A 22,152-nucleotide genomic window follows, 5' to 3' on the forward strand; every position below is an offset into this window, starting at 1 on the left:
TTTTTTGCCACAAGTGATTTAAAAAAGTAATTTAATAAAATCACGTGGTATTTATTGGGATATTGAGGCCTTAGTGTTAGATCGGGGTTCATCCAGGTGTGAGTTTTGAATTTTGTGCGGTTCCCCCCCCCCACCTTGTCTGATGACTTTTGAACGAAGGAGAACGAGAACCTGAGGGTCCGCAGGTTGTAAATGAATTTGTTTGGTTTCTTTATGGAGCTTGCTTTCAGTTACTGGTGTCAAACCTGAATTCCTGGCAGAAAATGTTAATATATATATATATATATATATATATATATATATATATATATATATATAGATATATATATATATATATATATATATATATATTAACATATATATATATGTTAATATATATATATGTTAATATAATATTTATATATATATATATATATATATAAATAATTATTATTATAAATAAATAAAATACACAGTGCCAGCTCTGACCTCTCTTTTCTGAAAATTTCTGTGCTGGCATATTACTGTACCCCCGCCACCAACCCCGACATGTTCTCTCATTTACAAAAGAAAACGCTTGGCTGGCTGCCTATAAGTCAGTTTATCCGCCTGAGATGACCAATGTCCCTCTTTTTTTCTTTTTTTTTTGGGGGGGGGGGTCCTTCATACAGTGTGTGTGAGTGTGTGTGTGTGTGTGTGTATGATCTATAGTTCCCTGCCTCTCTCCATAACCCCCTCCCCTCTCTTCCCGTCCCTCCCTCCCTCACCCTAACCCTTCTTAATATGATGTAAAAAGCTAATCGCATGCAAATGTCTGTTGTCCCGGTAACCGGGCCTGAAAAATCCCTTTGATGTTTCCCCCGACTCATTCTCTTCACGTTCTCTTTGTTCGCCACAGTCTCGCTGCTTTGTCAACATCCCCCCCTTTTTTCTTTTCTTTTTTTTTTTTTTTTTTTACCCCTCACGCACTCTCTCCTCCATCTATTCTGCGGCTCTCGGTTCTCAACGTTGGAAGGAAAAAAAAAAAAGTTCGAACTCTACTTTGTGTCTCCCTCTTTCTATAAGCCCTCCCCGCCCCCCTTTTTTCTTTTTTTTAATTCCCCTCCCTGTTTCTCCCCTTGACTGTGCCTCTCTGTCTGTCTGCCCCTTAGCCCTCGCTCATTTCCCATCATTCCCACCTACTGTCTCCTGTCCTTCTCCTCTGTCTCTCCCATTCTCGTTCCCTCTGTTATGCCCCTTCCTGTTGCCTCCCCCCCTCTCCCCAAGCCTTTTTACTTTATCTCCCACTCCTCTCTCGGTGCCCCTCACATGCACAGATGGACTCTGAAGCTGCCCTCCCTCCTTAAGGGAATTTGATCCCTGGAACTATTTGATATGGCTCTGTACTGTAGTTATCTAATCACTCTGCTTTTTGTGTGGCCGCGGCAGCACAGCTGGTTTCCACAGAGGAGACCACGCACTCATTACGGCGAGTTCGAGGGGCTTACAAGGTTACAAGCCCCCCACCCCCTCTTGTCAGGCCATACGAGGCAGGGTGGGGAATAAAAAAAAAACTCAATTGGTGCACTTTAAATTTAAAGTCCAGTTTTAATTCAGAACAGAAACGTACAAAAAACAAAAACAGAACAACCGTAACATGCATTTCTAACGTTCCACTTTGTTTTACAAAAAAATAAAATGTACACATCCGGCAGAGTTCGTCATACACCAAAAGCGAGGAGGGAAAAAAAAAAAGTTTCTTTACAATGACACTGTTCATAAAAGTGAGACAATGTATGCTGCAGTATAAATGAATGATGGTGTTTATTACGTCGCTTCCAATACAATGCAATGTACCAAACAGCTGAAGGCTGAGAAGTGTGCCGACTTCTTCAAGCCAACAAATTGCATATTGATCCAGAAATGGCTCAATAGCCATTTGCAACTTTTCAATATGGATGCAGATATGAAACGTGAAACCGGCCACAATCTGCGGCAGTGGGCTGCCTCTCCTGCATCCTGCAGGTCTGTACCTTAAACATGACTCTTTTTTTTAAAAATGAACATGTTTTTAATTACACTGTATCTGTTTGAAATAGCTACATTTTTGGTAAGCTGTATGCATCTTTCTTTCCCTGTAATTTCCATATCCGAGTGTGTAAATAGCACTCAGCGGTGTAACAAATAGCTATTAATAGGTTTACAGCAAGTGTTGCAGAATCGAGGAGGAAGTGAAAGTTATTTTTATCCCTCGCTATGCTAGTTTTGAGGTCTCTTAAAGGAATGGTTTGACATCTTGGGGATACGTTTCTTTCTTGTGTTTCGTACCAGTTGCATGTGCTAAAAATGTGCTTGAAATCGGAAAGGTGAACAGAGGTCCAAATAAGGTCATATTTTGAAGTCTAAATGTGACTGAAAGGGGGGATTGAGGTCTCTAAAACACGCTAATAAAGCCCGACATTCAGAATGTTTGCTTAGGCTAAATTTGGACAGAACATACGAGACCCAGAAATTACATTTTCGCCAACAACCAGCTTGTCCAGCAGCACTTAACCTCTTTGTGCTAAGTGCTTTTGGACAACTTTATCTCCACGTCTCAGATCCGTCTTAAGCTCTTCAAGGTCAATTCTTGACTACCAACACATGACACTGGAGCTTCACTACGAAATTCTGCTGAGCAATTCTGGAAATTAATATTGCAATATATATATATATGAGTAACAAAGAAGGAAAGAGTAGTGGTGCTGGGGAATGAATGCTAATTAATTGAGTAATTTGAATGTTTTTCATCTTTCTCTGAGAAGCTGCTCTGACTGAAAAACATGACAGGACTGTAAATCTTTCACGTTTCCGACAGCGAAGGACGAGCTTGTTGCTGTACGACGCACCGTTAGAGATTTTTTAGCACATTATGTCCTTTCGCTTTGCTAGGTGGTGGCCTAGAAGCCGCGTTCGTTTCATGTATTTCAGACCTTGACAAGACGATGACGTCACCCCGGTTTATAAAAATCAAGGTCTGCGGTAGAGAAAGCCGTGTTTCATTTCTCACGCTGGTTGTTAGCGTTGCATCCAGTCCCTTTTGAATGTTTTCACACCCCCTAAACTTGTCCACGTTGTGTCACGTTAGCACTACAAAACCTCAGTGTACTTTATTGGGATTTTATGCGTCACACTAGCACGAATCGGCAAACGTCGAGAAGTTGAAAGGGGAAAACGAAAACTTGGTTTAAAATTCTTTTACCGACAAAAATGTGAACAGTGTGACACGAATGTCTATTCTGGCCCCTTTGCTACTTCAAAAACAAAATCCAGTACAAGCAATTCTCTCCGGATGTAAAAAAGCGAGGGACACGTTTGTAAAGAAGTCGGTTTGCTCATCCCAAACTTTGAACATCTTGTGGATTTTCCACTTCACAGCAGCAAATACTCTGCAGCTGACAAAATGTGGAAAGGTTAAAAGAGTTCAAAAACCTTCTTTCAAGGAACTGAGGGAAAAGTAAAAAAGCACATTTTTTACTCATGCAACTCAAGTTTCTCTTTTGAGTTTTTTTGGTGCCATTTAGCGTATTTCGTCATCCCCAGTATGTAGAGGTGGCAGCGCTGAAACGTGGTTATCTTTAGTTTATCAGTGTTTTCAGCCTCAATGCGAAGACAAACTCACTGCTTCCTTCGACCTCCAAAATTTGCTGTATGGACATAATTCATTCAAACTTCAAGAAAGACATGGGGGGGAAGAAACCCAAATCAAAATTCATACACAAAGCTGAACATTTTACACATCCTTCTTCAAACGTAATAGTGTCATTAAATTTGTTATGTTGCTCCTTAAAAATGATCAGATGTGGTTCATGTCTACTAGCCTTAAGGATAAAACTCGTAAACGCAAACGTAATGATCCACTTTCCTCCATTTCATGGAGAGTGCAGACAGTGTGTGAAAAACAAAACTAGTCGATAATGTTTAAAACACAAGTAAACATTGCACTGACACCCATTCATACCTTTGGCATACAGAATATGGCATCTTACAACAAAAGGCGAAGCAGTAAAAATTCAGTTTCAGTTCACTGAAGGAGATTCTTCAGCGCAGGCACCAAGACGTTGACGGTTAACAGTGCTGTGAAAAAGTATTTGCCCCCCTTACAGGTAATCTTTTGTTCTTGCTTTCTACTTAAGTGTTTCAGATCATCAAACATGTTTGTAATAAAGATAACCCCATGTAATTACACAAGAAAGTGTCTATTTAAGAAAAAAAACCAGCCACCCTATTTGAAAATATTAAAACTGGTTGTGCCGCCGCACCTTTGGAGGCAAAATAGTTTTGATTTTGTCACATTAGATTTTCCGAAGCTTCTTTTTTTTCGGCATCGTCCAGAGCTGGACGAGAAGGTGTGCTTCATAAATTGTGTCTCTGACAAAGTTTTCTTGAGCGCACGTTGCCTACTTTAGAAGTAGAAAAGGTTGATGGAAACAGCAAACTTTGCAGTAATGTTCTCGAATTTGCAAAAAAAAAACAACAACAAAAAACAAAGTTATTTCGCTTGCTTGTGTTGGTTTTTGGCTGTCAAAGCAATGGGCAGATGGCAGCACATTTGCCTAATAAGTTACGATGTAGCAAACTTACACCTCACTTGACCAATCCGCTGCTTCCGCTGTCGGTGCATGTTAGAATCGCTTTTCTTTCTCTGTCTCCTTACCGGCGGTAACATCGCCATTGTTAGTTGACATCACAGAACAGCTACAACTCAATAGCTGCGTATTCCCGAAAACCTCTCTCCAGTTTTCTGAGATGTGTGGTTCATGCTACCCAACTCTGCTTCCTTACTATTGTAGTCGTGTGTAACGCGAACATCTGACGACATTACACTTTACGTAGCCTGGTCGATTTGTTCCAAGCCAGTAGGTGGACGCACGACTCATTTGCATTTTCTTCTTTTTTTGCAACATTTAAAAAAGTTTTCTCAAAAATGTGCGACACTCGGATAGAAACGTAGGCTTAAATTTATGCGCTACTGTTGGCACATAATGTAACGGGATGAACCCCTTTTGGAACAAACTTCCAGAAAACCACAAAACTGCCGAAACACCGAGTTCCTTTAAATGACGGCTAAAAACATTGATCAGCGCGTGTTTGCTTGATGATGGCTTTTGACAAAATGTAATATTTTTGCTTGTTTTAGAATCGATTATATTATGTCTTAACAGCCTGAACTGCCTCTAAAAAGTAAACTTGACTTGTTTGATCTGAAATATTGAAGGGTGACCCCCCAAAAAAAAAACACTGTAAGGGGGGATGAGAATCTTTACAGCACCATTACTTACACTTCAAGAACGACTAAATACTGTTATTACTTTAATTTCTTAGTACTGTTCATAAAAAGCCATATAATTTGCTTACACACTCCCAACAGTTTTGAAACTGCAAACCACTCCTCTTCTTCATCATCTGTACGTGTTCAGATGTGAGCTCGCCTCATTTAGTCACTGTACCAGGCTCTAAGCTGGGCACTGTGTGCGCCTGTGTGTGTGTGTGTGTGTGTGGGTGAGAGGGAGCTGGAGAGGAGGGGAGAGCATGTGAATGTGAACAGTGCTCCACTGTCTGATAACAATAAGAGTGACTGCATGTGTCGGGGAGGGGGGGGCATTGTGTGTGTCTGTGTGAGTGTGCTTGTTACCTCATTTACATAGATCCAATCCCACCTAACCCGAGACACACACCCACACACACACACACCCACACACCTACAAATAAAACACAGGGCAGATAAAAAGACAAAAAAAAAGCGTACGGACTCCATTCAGCGTTATGAGGGTGATAAAGTACATAATACATCCTAAATCTGCAATCCCACGCCACATTTACACCCGGCATATTACTTCCTGTTTATTACCAGATGCCGGAGCATGTGATGTGTACAGTCGGCCAGTCAGTGGTTCAGACCAAGTGGTTTGGCCTAGTGGGGAGTTGCGGGGCAGACAATGGCCGCACTGTGCAAGCTTGAAGTGCCGTCGGTGTCGATGACTCTGCCAGCAGCTGAGACTGGCAGACCCAAAATGGCGGAGCGCTGGAGAGCCACCCTTTCTCCTCCCCCCCCATCGGCGCTTGTCATGGTTTAAAACAAGGAAGGGGGGACGGGCGAGTTTTTGATCCTGTTTGGATGCGGAGCGGTGCAGCTGCGCCTGATCCCTCCGCCCCCTGGCGTCGTCTGCACTCTCGCAGGAGGTTGAAGGGCGCGAGAGAAGTTTCGGGTGGAAGTCGGTGAAGTCCAGTTTCGAGTCGAGTCGGAGATGACGGAAGCCACGAAGAGTCCCGAGTGCAGTTCCTGCTTCCTAAAAAGCAAAAAAAAAAGAAAGGACATTCACTCCAACTATTTCAGTGGGAAGGGGGGGAAACTCGCAATTAAGTGTGGGCGATATGGACAAAAAAAATCAATTTTGCAATTGCGGTGTTTCTATTAAATAAGAAATGAAATTAAAATCACACGTGAATAAGTTTGTTCACACGGTAAGTCAGTAAAAATCATGGCAACAACAGATGAAAAAAGTTACATGAGATATTCAAGATTCAGCCATGGTGCTGGCGCTCATCCACCAGCCGTCAGAGGAAACATCGGCATCTTTTTCAGGGGTTGGAGCAACAAGCCCCTTATACCTGGCAGTGGATACATACTCGGCGTTTTCATGAATTTGTAGTCAGCGACTTTACAGAAGAGCTTTGGATTCAACACATCAGACGGGAACTGTACAACGCTATGAGAGCTACGGTGTCCGAAAAAAATGAAAAACAAACCATCGTCCTCCCACTACTTTCTGTCGTCTTCTTCGTTGTAGAAGACGAGTAGAAACATCCAGCTGGTGATCACATGACTCGTGTGACTCCAAAAAAAAAAAAAAAAGGTGTTTCCGTCGCACTTTAAGTCAGAAAACCATTACACAGCTAATGACGGCATGGCACAACATTCATAGTGCCTCAAACACAAATATTGTTCTTGAAAACTATTCCCATTTGAAAAGGGCCTTTTCAGGCTTCGTGATTTATATCACTAATCTGTGCACAGCACTTATATTTAGTCATATTTTGGAATTTTCTCATAGGTACAGATGTTCCTGTGGAACTAACAGTGGAGAAGATAGCAAAACATAACATTTCTGACAATGACGTCAGTTTTGTATTTTTCTTTATCATCAATAACTGAAATTTATCGCGGCAGCAATAAATCAAAATTCTTGTAAGAAATCTTTGACGATAAATAATAAACGATGCGGCAAATGCCCAACGCTGCTGGTGATATCCCCAAAGTGAGCAACATGAGCAGCGCAATAAAGAAAAAGGAGCAACAGAGGGAGAGGAAGAGACCTGCCCATAAAACTCACTCTTGTTCAGATGACAGTCACACAGCTGTAGAGGGAGAATGACTCTGTGGGCAAAGAGAGAGAGAGAGAAAAAACATAGTCACATGTTAGATTCTAGCACCAAAGGCGTCTTCAACCTGTTGTCGAACGTGCGCACGTCGCTGCCTGCGTGTTTGCCCTTATCCGCTCTGTCCGTCTGTCCGTCAATCTGTTCCCGGCGCAGTCTGTTTGCCAATCTGTCATATTCTGTTTGCTGGATAAGGAGATCTGGGGGGGGGAATCTGTGTATGTGTATGCATGTGGGTGTGTGTGTGTGTGTGGGTGTGTGTGGATGTGTTTAAACAGTAAAAATGCATCCGATTCTGGGTTGGCACACTTGTTTGCTCACAGCTAAAGACGATTGTTGTGTTTCAGCTTCGTAAAACATATGGAAGGTGAATTCACGGTTTGGGGACGGACACCTTTTTATTAAAGGAAAAAAAAACCTCCGAAATTGTAACAATAATTTCTTTATGAAGTCATAGTTAGGGACATTTTCACCTAAACAAACACTAATAGTCCTTGATGCCATGATGCAACTAGGGCTATTTCCATGTTCTTTTTTACACTGTAAAACATGCTTCAGTTTTATACTTATGTTAAAGATCATCGCTGATAAAGATTTAATCAAAAAAAAAAAAATGTTTTTTTTTGATTAAAGGAGTGTAAACATCGCACTCAAAGTTCACACTGAGTCGTCTGCGAACCCTGCCACGACTTCCTGTGTGCCTGGGGTGTAAATAGATGATGTGACAGAAAGCGCCTTTTCTAGTTTTCCAGCTTTCAAAATGGGAAAGACAAGAAAACACATCATTCCAGCGCAGCGGATATCCCTAAAACTATTTATGCCCGCAGCTGATTTAGATTTCAAACTTGAAAACACAAACAAAGTTACGTTTTGCTCTAAATTGGGACAACGCAATGAACATGAGACAACTGGCAGTTTGTCTCATTTTTATTGCATTCATAAAAAAAAGGTTACGTCACTTTAAAAACACATTTAAAAATGTATTTGTGTGTTTGCCAGGTTTTCAGCTATAGAAAAGGCAACAGTGGTTGTGTCGGATTAGATCCATTTCTGTCATTTTTAACTCCAACGTTCAAATTGGTAATGTAAGGTGTTACCCGTAACACCATTAAAGTGAAACTTGGTAATGGCAGTATCATGCTGTTCATTAGCAGGGACAGGAGGCCTGATCAGAAGATTTGAGACCATCTTTCAGCTGGACGGCAACTCTTTAGATCAAAGCATATTCTGGTGTAACGATGGCCTAGTCAAAGTCTAAATGTAAATCCAATTGAGAATCTGTTTCAAAACTCGAGTTTGAGCTGTTTTGCAGGAAAGAATGGGCGGCTGTGATTGCTTCTCCCCGGGCAAGCCCCCATTTAATGTAGGTAAAACGAGATATTTCATACTGAGGTGAGTAGATTTAATTTTTAGGTGAAGTTCTTACATAAAACATGTGTGCATGTACTTGTACTCAGATGAGCTATATACAAATACATGCCACACTTCTCCAATTTATAATTATAAAAATGGTAAAAAAAAAAAAAGAAAAGAGGTTTTGATTTTATTGGCTTGTCACACAAAACCCCAAACATGGACATTTGTGGACAAAATGAGAAAAGTTTTGATGGGATATAAACATTTTATGAACAGCAGTGTGAATAATCAGAACCTGCCTTTCTTGGTGACAGTCTGTTGTTTTTAAGCCTGTAATGGTTTTGAATCTTGACTTTGACCATGTTTGGTGTTATTGTCTTCTGATAGATCCTCAGCTGCTCCTCTGGTATTAATATTCCAACACTCTTACAAAAACGTCCTGCAAAACCCGGAGCCGCCGCAAAAAAAAAAAGAAAAAAAAAAAAAGAGGGGCTTATCATTTCATAACTACATGTTGGGAATTTTGAGTAATGTCTACAAATAAAACCAGCTTTCATTCACCTCAGTGAGGCCTGCGGGTTTTTGTGTGTAAACTCTTCGTGCCCACCTGTGAATAGCTTGTTGATCCGGAGCTTGACCTGGGGTCCCTCCCAGACGCCGGGGATCCCCCCTCCTTCTGGCTGCCCACAGAGGACGAGTCTGAGCAGCTACTGTGGACTGAAGCAGAGTGGTGGGGGGATCCAATCAAAACAGAGCCACGAAACACATTCAGCACAAAAATACAGGTTTTCCATGGAGAAAACCTCCTTCAATGAATCATCATACAGGTTTTTATTTTTTGGAGGGTGGCAGGGGTTGGGGGGGGTCATTATGCTTATTATTTTTGATTTATTCTTGAGGAGTAAGCATAGGGGAAGACAACAGGGTAGAAAAGATTTTCCTTTCCCCCCCCCCTTCATCTGTACGGGTGAATTTTTAACACCAGTTTCTCTCCCTGAGGACATTTCATGGCCCGGAACCTGCTCAACAAGACACCTGGTGGGCAGAACGCGCATTACGCTGAGGTGTCATAGGGGAATCACTTTCAAACAGTTCGTCTCTTCAGAGACGGGATGGATCTTAAAAAGAAAAACAAAAAAAACCCAGAAGAGTCGTACTTAACAGCTGAACTCTGCGGCAGCAGTTTCCAGAGCATGCTAGCCCCCCCCCCCCCCAACGCTCATGAATACACTCCCTAATTCCCTGTATTTAAGAGACAGATTTATGAGTGCGCTCTAGCTGTTGTGAATATGTCCCTGCCTATTTATATCACGTCTCTTGTCTCCGTTCCTTTCAGAAACGGTTGGTTACTTTGAATTTGCTCAGCTGCCAAAAGGCCAACGATGTGTTTTTCTGCAAGATCGACAAAGATGCAATCGAATCCCCGCAACAAAAAAAAAAAAAAAAAAAAAAAAAAAGCTACTCTGAAAGTAGATAAGCCAGATAGTTTAGAGTGCATATTACAATGTTTCATTTTTTTGAATGCTGCATAACTAAAAGGAACAGCGTGTCCCTCGGAGAAGACTTTAGTTTCGAGACCTCCGAAGAGGCGCGCCGACTAAACAGATGGAACTGCAAATGAAGGGGGGGGGGGGGGGGGGGGGCTTCTTCTCGCCCACAGTGATTTCATCAACCATATTAACTTTTACACGAGGATAATACGTTTTCTGTTAAGAGATCGGTCTGCTGCTCCGAGCGGCTCAAAAACAAAGAAATTCAATTAATGTGTCCGAAAAGCTAGTTTTTTTCAATTACGGCGGGATGTCACGGCAGACTATTACAGGCACAATCAAAGAAGAGGTGCAGGCGAAACATTACGCAATGTATGCTCCAGCGCTCTCTTCTTGTGAAAGTGCATTCCAGGCAGAAACTCTTGAGCTCCATTAGTTACTTGCAAAGGTGTGCATGTCACTTGCACTTTTTCCACATATTGTCATGTTAAAACCCCAATAAAGTTAAAAAAAAAAAAAAGTAAGTGTAATTTATTGGGATTTTATGTGACAGAAATTTGAGAATAAATTTGTATAAACGATAACTGGGTGGAGTCTTGATTATACTTTAAGAGTGTGCACTCACACCTGACCTATTTAGTCCGCTTTAATCAAACCAGACCAGGAAGTCTGGTTTGTTTGAGGAAGTGTGAATGCTTAATCGAACTCTGATGTGGACCAATAAACCAAGTCTGGTCCATATAAAACCCAGGTCTCGGTTCGGTTGAAGTGAACTCTGGCGTGGTTCAAATGCCTGTGTGAACGCCAAGCGGACCGGAGACCGCTCCAAAAGCAGGAAGAGGACTATAGCGCAGGGTATTCTGGGTAAATACAAAATAAACAAACATGAGAGTGTAGTGCTATCAGGATCTTGTACCAACAACAACAAAAAATCAGCATTTTTGTGAAGAAGGATTTCAGTGTCGCTTCCTTCAGTGGTTCTTGGTGCAGTGACCCCACAGACGAGGGGAGGAACAGGTTTTTTGTTTGACCCGGAGCAGTGTGAAAGCGAACCGCAGCAGCTGAAAATGTTGCAATTATGGTCCCCGGTCGGGCAGAGTCTGCCGGCCTATCAGGTGTGAAAACACCCTTAACATAAACCAGTGCTTGGTAGCTCTGCTTTTATGTTCAGGCTCATTCACCAGCTGGAAGCAGAAACTCTGCCAGAGTAAAAGGATTTGAATACAAAGGAAATTTGGAACAAATTATTCATGGCAAATGCAGGTAGAAAAAAATTTCTTCATAGCGCTTTTCTAAAATATTCGAAAGACGGTCCTTCTGAAAGGAAAGGAAGCTGAAATACCTAAGCGCTAATGCTACCGGCTGGTGTTGGCAAGGCAGCCAATCAAAGAAAGCCATTCATTTTCCTTTGTGCTGATTGGACTGTACCCCCAAAAGCAGAGATAAAGAAGACAGCAGATCCTACCCTCGGCGGTAGGACGAAGATGGCTTTCGTTGCACATCTCAATGCACTTTGAGGTATATTTGGTGTCTGAACTAATAAAAAAAGGTTTTTTTTTTAAGTTTATTACGACATCATTTCCCTTCCTGTCCACCATAACTTGCCACTTCATGTTGATCACATAAAACAAATTGAAGTTTGTGGTTTGAAGGTGAAAAAGTGCCGGAGGTCTCGACGCTGTGCTCCCACCTCTGTCGCTGAGACTGCAGATGGAGTCCAGCTCTGATCCCGGGGTTCCTGTAGCGTCCAGCAGAAGCTTGCTGGAAACTCCCATGCACAGCGACTCCTTCAGACACAGCTCTGAGGGAAAGAGTCAGAAATATTCCGAAAAATCACTTCAGTAAGCATTTCTAGGAATCTTTTCTCCCCTACGAACAGCTACGCATTCTCATCCAAATCACGGTTAAAAATCTTAGCAACATCCCATGTGCTTGCATTTGTTTGTTTTTTAGAACAATGTGTTGTTTCTGGGGAACATTACCATCTGAACAGAATTAATCCCTTCTTATAAGGAGCTTCTGAGCACCATATTGCAGGGTGATACTGAAATCTAAGCCAAGAGCAGTAAGCGATGCTCGAACACATGATATGGAGCAGCTCGATGTGTTTAGAAAGCTGAGCATAAACAAAGGGGGGGGGATGTCAAACTGCAAACTGAAACCATTGTTTTGGTTTCCATATGTTTAATACTTCTAGGAAATGCTAGTAATACTGTTCCACATTTTGAAACAAAGAACATATTTGCATCGTAAAGGTTTTGGGTTTTTTTTTTTTAAACTGTTAAGACTTCCGTGAAAAATACTGTAATACCACCTCTCTAGCAGTAGGTGGCAACAGCAAATATGATGGAAGAAGATTCTGGGCACTGCTATAAAACTTTTCTAGCTTGACTTTTTTTTTTGTTGACATTTTCTAACCGTTTCCTTTCGGTCAGTCACTCTATTTAGCTTCACCACATCCAAAATTCACGGTTCTGTCAAGTATGGCTTGCTGGCTTTGCTGTAGTCCCAACTATTTTATTCTCCAGCTGAAAATAATTTTTGAAGATTTTGTACTTTTGCAATAATGCTACAGAAGCTCAAAAAGCAAGACATTAGGCCCTGATATGAAGAAAAACGTTGTGTTTTTGAAGTGTTACTTCAAGTTGTCAGCAACATTCTAATTTTCGAAGTGGAAACTTATGATTTACCAAACAGGGCCGTTACTATTTCACATGGGGCCTGGTTGATGTCACATGTAAGTGTGTCAGAAAATGTTTTAATCTGCAAGGGAGTAAATACTCTTTCCCTAAATATCAAAGGACCGGTACTGCAGTAGCAGGCTAGTGTCCTTGTTGTTCTTTAGCATATTGAGCGGTGGACATGGCTAATAATGTGGCTAATAACTATGTGGTCAACAAATAGCAATTATAGCAAGGAGTAAAAACACCATAGGCCTTCTTTAGTGTAGTAGACCAATTATAGCATTTTGAAAGTTGATGTGAAAATGCTCAAATATTAAGACATTTATTCCGCTATTTTGACACTAACTAACAAACAAGTCCAACAACAGTTTGGACTTGTTTTTGGACTTCACTACTTTCAGTGTATGAAAGACTTGTAACAATGGGATTTGGTGATTGATGCATCTGGCGCTAAAGTTTATCGTGTACCTGTATTGTTTATGGCGTGCGTCCACAGCAGGTGGGCTATGTCATGAGCCCAGGACTCCCTTCCTGCTCTATCCTGGGCCTGAAGGGTGATACAGTCTCTGGTCCTGGGTGCCTGTCGGACCCAGACTTCAAACTTCACTCCCTCTTCGCCGACATTCTGAGTTAGACCCATTTCACTCATCTGTCGGAAGAAGAAGAAGATGATGATGATGATGAAATCGTGTCTGAATTATTGATCCAAACTTTGCCATTTAAAGAAAATAGCCCCTGGCTTCTGACCTTAATGCTGAGCTTGTAGTTGTAGGCGGTGCGACCCGGACTCGGGCTCTTCTGCTTGGTGAAGATGATGGCGTGCTGGTAGAGGAAGACATTCCTGACACCCGCTCGCTTCCTCCGAGGTCCCCCGCACACGGTGAGCTCACCCTGCCTCACCAGGTCGCCACGATCTGCCACTGAGACCTGAAAACAAGAAGACACATTAGCCTCGGGGCTTATATAAATATCTTTTTAAAGAAACCTTAAACTGTAAATAAGGGTTTGTCTCCAGAGGGTCAGTATAACCACTGAATTGCTATCAAAGACATTTGGGTCTAAAATTCCAATGGGACGTACTTTGAAAACCTCCAGAGACGCATCTTAACCACCTCAGTTGCCTCCTTTTGGTGATGTGGATTCAGTCTGAGCTAGCTTCGGATGACAAATTTTCTCACTGACCTCTAATCCTTTTAACTTCTTGCATACGAAATCTCATTCCTTTGCTAATAATCAATACATCAAGGCCAAAGGTGAGAGTCACAATGTACGCAGACCGGTAACATGGGGGCTTTGCCTTTCAGACTGTCAAAAGTCTTTTTATTCTCCTGCCAAACTACACCCCTTGTACACAGTGCCGCTCCAGCTACCAGTTTCCTAGTTTGGTGTTCAAAAAAAAAGAAAAAACAACATTTCAACTGTAAAGATTGATAGGCCTTGTTCGCAGTCCAATAAAGAAAAAGACAAAGCCGTATTATTATTATTCCTCCGCTTTCTATAGAGGCAAACGCTGCCTTCGCACAAGCGCTTTTTCTTATCTGTTGGATCTTTGCTCTAATTGGCCAAATGAGTCATGTCTTTTCGCGAGACATGTGACTTCATTGTTCGCGTCAATTACAGGGGCCGAGACTTTTTTTTTCTTTGCGCCGTTGAGGCTCATGACAAAAGGCAGACAGACACTCGTAAAAGTCAGAAATTGCGTAGCGCTCCTACGAGACGAGATACCGGGCGCAAACAAACGGCGAAGAGCGACGAGAAGGTTTCCTTCCCCCAAAGCGGATGAAAGAGTTACGGCGATTTACTGACATGCAGCTTTATTTTTTTTACAACCCTGGATAGGTGAGGTGTGTGTGTGTAGGGGGGGGGGTCATCATATAAGTGAGGCTTCACATACATCATGAGCACCCACACACACGCCCACTGAAAAACACCTGCACTTGTAATCACTTTTTACCTGGAGAGCTGTCAATGTGAAGTGGCTCCAGTGGAAGTGTTTGTGCACTCCTAATCTCTCGCCTCATATATAAATTGTGTTTGCTTGTGTGTGTGTGTGTGTGTGTGGTGGAGTCCAACGCTTGTCGTGACTGCCTCTGAACGATGCCGCCGCGTTGGACTAACAATGTGAAGGTCAAGAGGAGATGTTTTTGTCAAAGAATTTCTAAAGCCTAAATATGTTCAGAAATATCCACAATATCTGCAATAGCTGTGAACATTTCCACGGTCTGAACAGGAAAGCAACATCGTTCTTCTCGGGGGGGGGGGGGGGGGGGGGGGGGGGTTATTTTTTTTTCTGTTTCCCTCCGCTTGTACGTGTCAAAAGGTGGGCGAGTATTTTCTGTAAGATAAGATAAACAAACGTTTCAAAAGACTGTAGAATATTTACCTGACTATTTTCACGAGGAAAACCGCAGCTTTCAGGTCTAGAAACGATCGAAACTTTAGTCGCAGTAGTTTGTTCATTACTGCCTTGGAAAAAGTATTGAATATTTACATGTTATTTATTATGTTATAACCACAAATTTCAATGTATTTTTTTTCCTGGGATTTTATGTGACTATAGACAGAACACATTACGGTGGACCCCCCATCTATTCTGATCCGATACCAAGTGCATACAGGGCAAGTGTTGATATATCATTAAACTTCAGACCTTTTGGTTGTTTTTGTAGTTTTCCTTTGGAATTATTTTGTCAAACCTTGGGAGAGAATCAGGACAAAGTTTATATGTGTCTACAAAATACTATAATAACACGATGAAGAGAAACAACAGAAAAACAAAGCAATTTTCTGCATTGTTTCTCTGAATAAACATATATACGTATATATAATCTGAGAGAAAAACAAAACAAAATCTTTTCAGAGGTGAAGCTGAGTTGAAATTACTAGACGGAATCTGAAATCATAGCATTGATCTCATCACGCTAGTGCTGATCAATCAATACCGATATCGACTTGGTGTTGATAATATCGATATGTTTGGATCGATCCGCCCGTGCGTATGGAACAGCATTCGCAGATTTTTCCGTGAATCCAAATTATTTTCGGAAAATTAGTTTGTTCCCAGATTTGTTTGCAGAGTATATCTAAAATATTGTGGCTATGAGTGTTTTTAGAGATGGTCTCAACTATTTACGGATTTCAAGTTTATCTTTGTAAAAATAGTGAACTAAATATCAGCTTCCTTCCAATTTTCCAGTTATGTGCTTCTTTGTGTCACATAAAAATGTTGACACAATATGATGAAGTTCTTAGCTGTAACGTGATACCATTTCGAAGATAGAGTATGAATGCTTATTTTTAAAACAATATTTAAACATTGTGAACCTAATAACTACGTGAATCTCCTTTAATTGCTGAATGAAAACAAATAAAAACTGAAGTGAAAAGATTCTCCTCCCTTCCCCCCCGGCCTGACCTCATCAAAATTATTTGGGTTTTTCCCATCTAAGAAAAGAAAGTGGGACTTGACAGTTGCAGACTGTGAAATAATGTGGGACAGGCGCTCTCACCGGACAGCCGACGATGAGGTCACTGGCCCTGAGGTCCTCGCCGTGTCGCTGGGCGTGTCTCAGGACGGAGAGGGCGGAGTCTGAGGCCAGATTTAAACCCCCCAGCTCCTCCAGGGCCTCGCAGTACTGCTCCAGCCTCTGAATGGGAGCCTGCAGGCAGTAAGGGAAAGACAGAGGGGAGAGTGGGGACGCCTGGGGGAGTTTGGACTTTGGGTGAGGGTGAGGGGGTGACAAGAGCAGAAATGTAGAAACAGAATAAATGCCACCTCTGTCTCTGCTTTGGTTTCACATCAGAAAAAAATGTCTAGTGTGTGGGTGTCAGTCTGTAACACCAACTCAAACAACTGCTGCGGATCAGACGGCTCTCCGTGGCAACCGAATTCGCTGACGCAGTGAAATGTCTGAAGCTGCGAAACAGAAACTCCTCAGGGAATGTTCAAGCAACGATTTCAAGAGTTTGAGTTGTAGCCTGAAACTTTCCCAGAGGTCAGTCTGATTGTGAAACACTCAAAAATGCAATTCATGAAGGTCCAATCATGCAAATCGTGGAACTTAAACTTACTATTTCTGAAGTTAGTTTCTGCTGGAAGGTTAGAAGCAGAGAACATGTGTTCTCTGTTTTGGGTAACATAATGGGGTCTTCATTTAGTAAAAAATCCAGAGTAGCTGGGTCTGGAGGATAATGCTACCAGCCTCTATGTCAGTGGTGTCCAAACGTTTTACTATTATGCTAAATGCAGAAGCAGCAGGAGTTAAAACCTTTTAGAACCTGGAAACCCCTTCAGTTTCTCTGCAGTATTAAGCTAACAGCTACTCAGCTAGTATCCATAGTCAACTCTAAGCTCAACGTCATGGCAACTTATGGTAACACTATTTTATAAACCTGTAGAACGTCAACTATATTGAAAGAGACATGCTAACTCTCAGCTAAACTGAGGGTTGAGTTGGTTTACAGTTAATCACTTATAGTGTTTCATGTAAAACCAGTTTTTTTGTTTTTATTATTTTTTTTACTTTTTTATTATTTTATTTTATTTATTACTTTGACTTTTTTATTATTACGTACTTTATACTTGGCCAATTAACCATATTGGCCTATTGGTTAATTGCAATAGGCCAATATGTTCAGTGTGAATATCCATAGACATCAATGTAAATATCTGTTCAGTACAAAATGCGTGGTGATATAAAGTTTATTTTTAAAGAGTATTTGAATAAGTTGTGACAAAATGTTTGAAACAGGAGAAATCAACTTTGCTCTGATTAGCTAAAGTTAGCTCGATGCTCTGGTTAGCCGTCCTATCTATTTCTCCAAACCTGAACCGAAAGACCTTAGGAAGTGAGTTTATTTTTTAAGTTTCTAACATCCAACCTCCTGCTAGATATAAACTGATAGTATAATAATGGGGTTGTATAGACATGCAACAACTATTTGTGTTGCCATGACAAATTCAACTACGAGCTAAAGCTTAACTTTTTTCAAGATGCTACATTATGTTTAGAGAGCATCCATCCATCCATCCATCCATCCATCCATGCATCCATGCATGCATGCATGCATGCCTATCTCCAGCTAACGTTCCGGGCGAGAGGCCGGGTTCACCCTGGACGGGTCCCCAATCTGTCACATGTTTAGAGTGTAGAATATTAAAATTATATTAAAAGGAGAAAATAATCAATGATTTTTGGCTTTTTCAGTTTCCAGCTAAAGCTATTCAAAATGAACTAGTTTTAACTGGAGTTTAATTTGGAAATCCCTTTTCATCCTGAACCCCCCACAACAACAACAAAAAACCATGAACAAGTTGAAAGCCTTGCTGCTCCTGTTTTCACTCCCATTAAATGATCACCATCAGCCAACATGCCGTTCCACAGCCATCACCATAACCATAAACCTGCCTGTTCCCATTATCTACCATGTGTTCAAGCTGCTGTAACAGAGGCAGGTTGTGCCATCACGAGCGCACGCTGCCACCTGCTGGTGGTCGGCCACACTTTACACCACTCTCTGGTGCTTTGATCTCCTCGTGTAAAGTCTTGGTGGTAATCTCATCATGCTGTTGATGGATTAGTTTTAGCTAATTGTAGCTTGGATGCTCAAATTACTTTCTCTATAATCTGCCTTTAATTGGCTTTTCTGGTCTTATATTGAACATATAATTAGAATCACTGTATACAGCTTAATTGCTGCCACTGACAAATAAAAGCTACTTTGATTGGTTTGTGTTTGAGCACAAAAAAAATACTAGGATTGATACTCTTGTTTTTTTTATTCTTAAAAGTGAAAGCAACATGTTTTAGTTCATTTTTGGCCCAAACGGTTCCATTTTCTTTAGTTTAAATTATGATTTTTTTTTATTTTTTTAAATCAGTTGATTGTAGGTTGGAAAAAAAAAAGCACTGGAGCAAATTATGAATGTCTTGATATTAAATCTATGTGAGTAGAACTTGCCTTTTGCATTCAGATGTTGAAATTTGTTGGTTCTTACCTTAAAGAAGTCAGCTGCCTGTGTGACCAGAGGTGAATCCATTTCTGGTTTAGAGCGGATGTAGTGGGAATACTGGAGAAATTCCTCCCGCTTTGGATGCATGGGGGGAGAGGCGGGAAAACAAAACGTTACAGTGTGTTTTTATGTTAGCTGTCACTTAAATAAGCGCAAGGTAAAATATGAAGTTTAAATTAAATAATATACAGTTTGTTATTTGAACCTAATTTACATTTTCATTGATGTTATGCAGAACTGGTTCAGATGGAATGGTGAGTAGTTTAAGACAACTCAAGTGAAATTGGTCTCTGATATGAAGCTCACATTTTGTTGCTAAATTGAGGGGCTCTTTCTGTGTTTTTAGGATTTCTGGACTACATGTGTATCCATCAACTTGATTGTCATAAATATTTAGACGAGGCAGACTTTAGATGGGCGTCAATTTTATTTAGTGAAAATACAATTTAAAAAAGGAGGTTGGAATCATGTTTTGTGTAACACTTGCTCTGTATGTAAAAAAAACAAAACAAAACAGAAAAGAAAACACAGTCCTAATGAATTATGTTAATCCTCCTGTAGTTTTAAGAGACGGAGTAATTTGAGCCTCACAAGCTTTTCCGGCAGGGTTTCTTTAACAACGTTTTTGTGTGAGTGTTATTTTGGGAACTGACGATCTGACAGACAGAACCCCCATTTCCTCGCTGTCCAACATTTGCCGCAATCCTCCTGATCATCATGCTAAGACCGCGTTGTGAGCTTCATCAAGGGTGTGGGTTTTTTCAATGTCACAATTTATTTTTTTAAATGATTCCTTTACCAAAGCTTGTGAAATCCTAATAGCTAGACTTTGAAACATAGATAGTGGCACTAAGGTCGCTTGCTGTACCTTCCCAGCAGATTTTTGGGACTTACATATTTGCTGAAGCAGTCCTGCTGCAACAAACTCTGCACAAGAGCGCCCTCCATGGCAGGGAGCAGGTCCCGCGAGTGAAAGGTACTGAGGCTGCCCCAGTTGGAGAAGAGCGTGTCTCCCTTCCCCCTGATGGAGGCCGGGGTGTCGGAGAGCTCCAGCAGGGGCAGGTACGTCTCTTCAACTCCCTTCAGGACGGCGACGTACTGCCGCTCTGAGCTCAGCATCCTGCACCAGAGCAGGTACAGTTTACTGCGGGACGAATGGGGGGGAAAGCGATGGGAACGGGAATTGGTTAATGCGAATAAGAAAGTAAACAGTTGGGGTTTTTTTTTAAACGAGAAACAAACATGAAAGAAAAAGCAGAGATGTTGGAGGGAAGCCGTAGCAGCAGGCAATGGACGGAGATCAAAGAGACGATGATGAAAAAATGATCACAGATTGCGCGCTGATTGATGCCCCCCAAAATGATGCATGCATTTTCTTTTTCATCTCAGCCCCGCTTAATCTAATTTATTCAGTGGGCTGGATTTGGGAGTTTTAAGCCAAGCGTGCGCTCAGCTAAACTTCCACATCCTCAAAGACAATTGATAGGAAAATGAAAGAGTAAAATCCTACACACCTCTGTGCAGTTGAGCCGGTCCTGTCTGCCCCCATGTCCCTCTCCGTCCTCCCGAGCAGGACGTGTTGCCGCGGCGACCCTGTGTGATCCACCACTTCTTTGCTGCTGACCTCTACACCTCGGATCAGCACACCACCTCCGCCTGCTACTCCGACGCCCCACCCGGGAATAGCCGCCGCCATGCTGGTGGCGATGACGGGGTCCGCCATGTTCTTTCGCCCCAGCCAAGACATGGGCGAGGAGCGGCTCGGCCCGCCGACGGGGGACTCCGGCTTGGGGGTGGCGGTGCCTTTGCGGGGGGCCAGGAGAGCCTGGAGGTCAAAGCTGGGGTGGCGCTTCCTGGGAGGCTTGGGAGGAAGCGGGGCCTCTGGGGGCTGGAAGATCATTTGCATGGAAATTTGTTAATATCTATTATTATCGGTACCCCTTGAATTTTTCTTTTATCTGGTCACATTATAACAGCAAAAATGCAATCTAGTGGGATCCCAGGTGATAGACCAACACAAAGTAGTGCTCAATAGGAGGGAGATAATGTGATGTATAGTAATGTAAATGAGCAGCATTTGCTAACAATCCCAGGTTGCTCCTCAGTTTTGGTTGCTAGTTCTTTTGAAACGTTGATGCCTGTTTTCTCCGATATCTGGTTTCCTGACTGCCAACATTTAAATGGCCATATCTTCTTCATTTCGTTTTTTGACTTTAATGTTTTTGACGTTGTTGGAAAGGTTAGAACCCACACTTTTATTATCTGTAAATAACTGGAAATGCTCCTGAAAGCAGTATTTGTTAGCTCCTCCAGGTTCCTGAACAGTTTTGGGGAAGAATTCTTTTTAAACTTTCAGAGACGTTTTCTTCTAAATTTGGTTTCCTGAATGCTGACATTCAAACGGCCATGTCTGCCTCGTTTCCTTTTAGGTTTCCATGTGTTTGACATAATTGGGAAGCTCAGAATGTACATTTTCAGAATGTGTAAATAACCTGAATCAAGACTTGCCCTTGATTGCAGCCAATCACGTATATATTTGTGATTGAGCTGCATTTCTTTCTCACGGAGATCAAGGAGAAAGCTGTGGAACCGAAGCCAGGGTTTCTCCAACCTTTCATCCTATCAAAATCAAGAATCTGGAAAAGCACATGGATGGAAGAACCTGTCTAAAGGACAGCTCTAGAGCCTTTAGTTACAAAGAAAGGTGTTGAGCCCATAGAAAGTCTCATTTGCTGGCTGCTAAAAGTCCCGTAGGGGGCAGTAAACACATGAAAAATGTGTTCTGGTCAGATGAACCCAAAATTGAATGTTTTGACCTTTATGCAAAGCGCTGGAGGAGCTGGGAAAGTAACACTGCACCCCTGACACAAGAATTCTGGTTGGTGGCAGCATCATGGTGGGGGGGCCCTCTTCTTCAGTCAGGATGAGCACAGGGGGATGGATGGAACTAAATCTTATGAGAAAACCTGCGAAACCCCAGTCTTCAATACCTGAGGCTGGGATGAAGGTTCACCTACTGCTGCTCTAGAAGCCACTTACTCCTCAGGAGAGTGAATACTAATACTCAGTATTTTAGATTTTGTTTAAATAAATGTTGATGATCAGTTATGTTGTCCAGTTATGCAATGCTGTGTGCTGGTCTGTCACACGAGCACTGCAAAAAACACAAAATCACACCACGTATTTTTAAATCTAGTTTCTAGTCCAAATATCTTAGTGAACTCGAAAGAAG

The 22,152-nt window shown here is 41.8% G+C and overlaps 1 protein-coding gene and 1 long non-coding RNA gene across 5 annotated transcripts in view; one reads left to right on the plus strand and one right to left on the minus strand.

The window, feature by feature from the left end:
- Nucleotides 1–1,546: 1,546 nt before the first annotated feature.
- The window catches only part of arhgef40 (Rho guanine nucleotide exchange factor (GEF) 40), a 48,712-nt gene continuing 28,106 nt past the window's right edge, over nucleotides 1,547–22,152 (minus strand). For 2 of the 4 annotated variants that reach the window (XM_032582776.1, XM_032582775.1), the window contains 10 exons: nucleotides 20,435–20,808; nucleotides 19,815–20,064; nucleotides 18,906–18,995; nucleotides 16,417–16,623; nucleotides 13,655–13,834; nucleotides 13,376–13,556; nucleotides 11,914–12,024; nucleotides 9,341–9,450; nucleotides 7,332–7,375; nucleotides 1,547–6,287 (listed from right to left, as the gene is read on the minus strand). In XM_032582776.1, coding sequence (XP_032438667.1) covers nucleotides 7,349–7,375; nucleotides 9,341–9,450; nucleotides 11,914–12,024; nucleotides 13,376–13,556; nucleotides 13,655–13,834; nucleotides 16,417–16,623; nucleotides 18,906–18,995; nucleotides 19,815–20,064; nucleotides 20,435–20,808 — 1,530 coding nt within the window. In that variant the 3' untranslated portion in view covers nucleotides 1,547–6,287; nucleotides 7,332–7,348. The remainder of the gene's footprint in view (nucleotides 6,288–7,331; nucleotides 7,376–9,340; nucleotides 9,451–11,913; nucleotides 12,025–13,375; nucleotides 13,557–13,654; nucleotides 13,835–16,416; nucleotides 16,624–18,905; nucleotides 18,996–19,814; nucleotides 20,065–20,434; nucleotides 20,809–22,152) is intronic. The other 2 variants (XM_032582778.1, XM_032582779.1) reach the window with 2 other exon arrangements.
- Nucleotides 16,623–19,808, plus strand: LOC116732538 (uncharacterized). Its single transcript, XR_004341818.1, has 3 exons — nucleotides 16,623–16,902; nucleotides 19,156–19,174; nucleotides 19,267–19,808. It is a non-coding gene; the product is annotated as an uncharacterized LOC116732538 (long non-coding RNA).

Source organism: Xiphophorus hellerii, chromosome 14 (genome assembly GCF_003331165.1).
Source record: "Xiphophorus hellerii strain 12219 chromosome 14, Xiphophorus_hellerii-4.1, whole genome shotgun sequence".
NCBI classification, from domain to species: domain Eukaryota; kingdom Metazoa; phylum Chordata; class Actinopteri; order Cyprinodontiformes; family Poeciliidae; genus Xiphophorus; species Xiphophorus hellerii.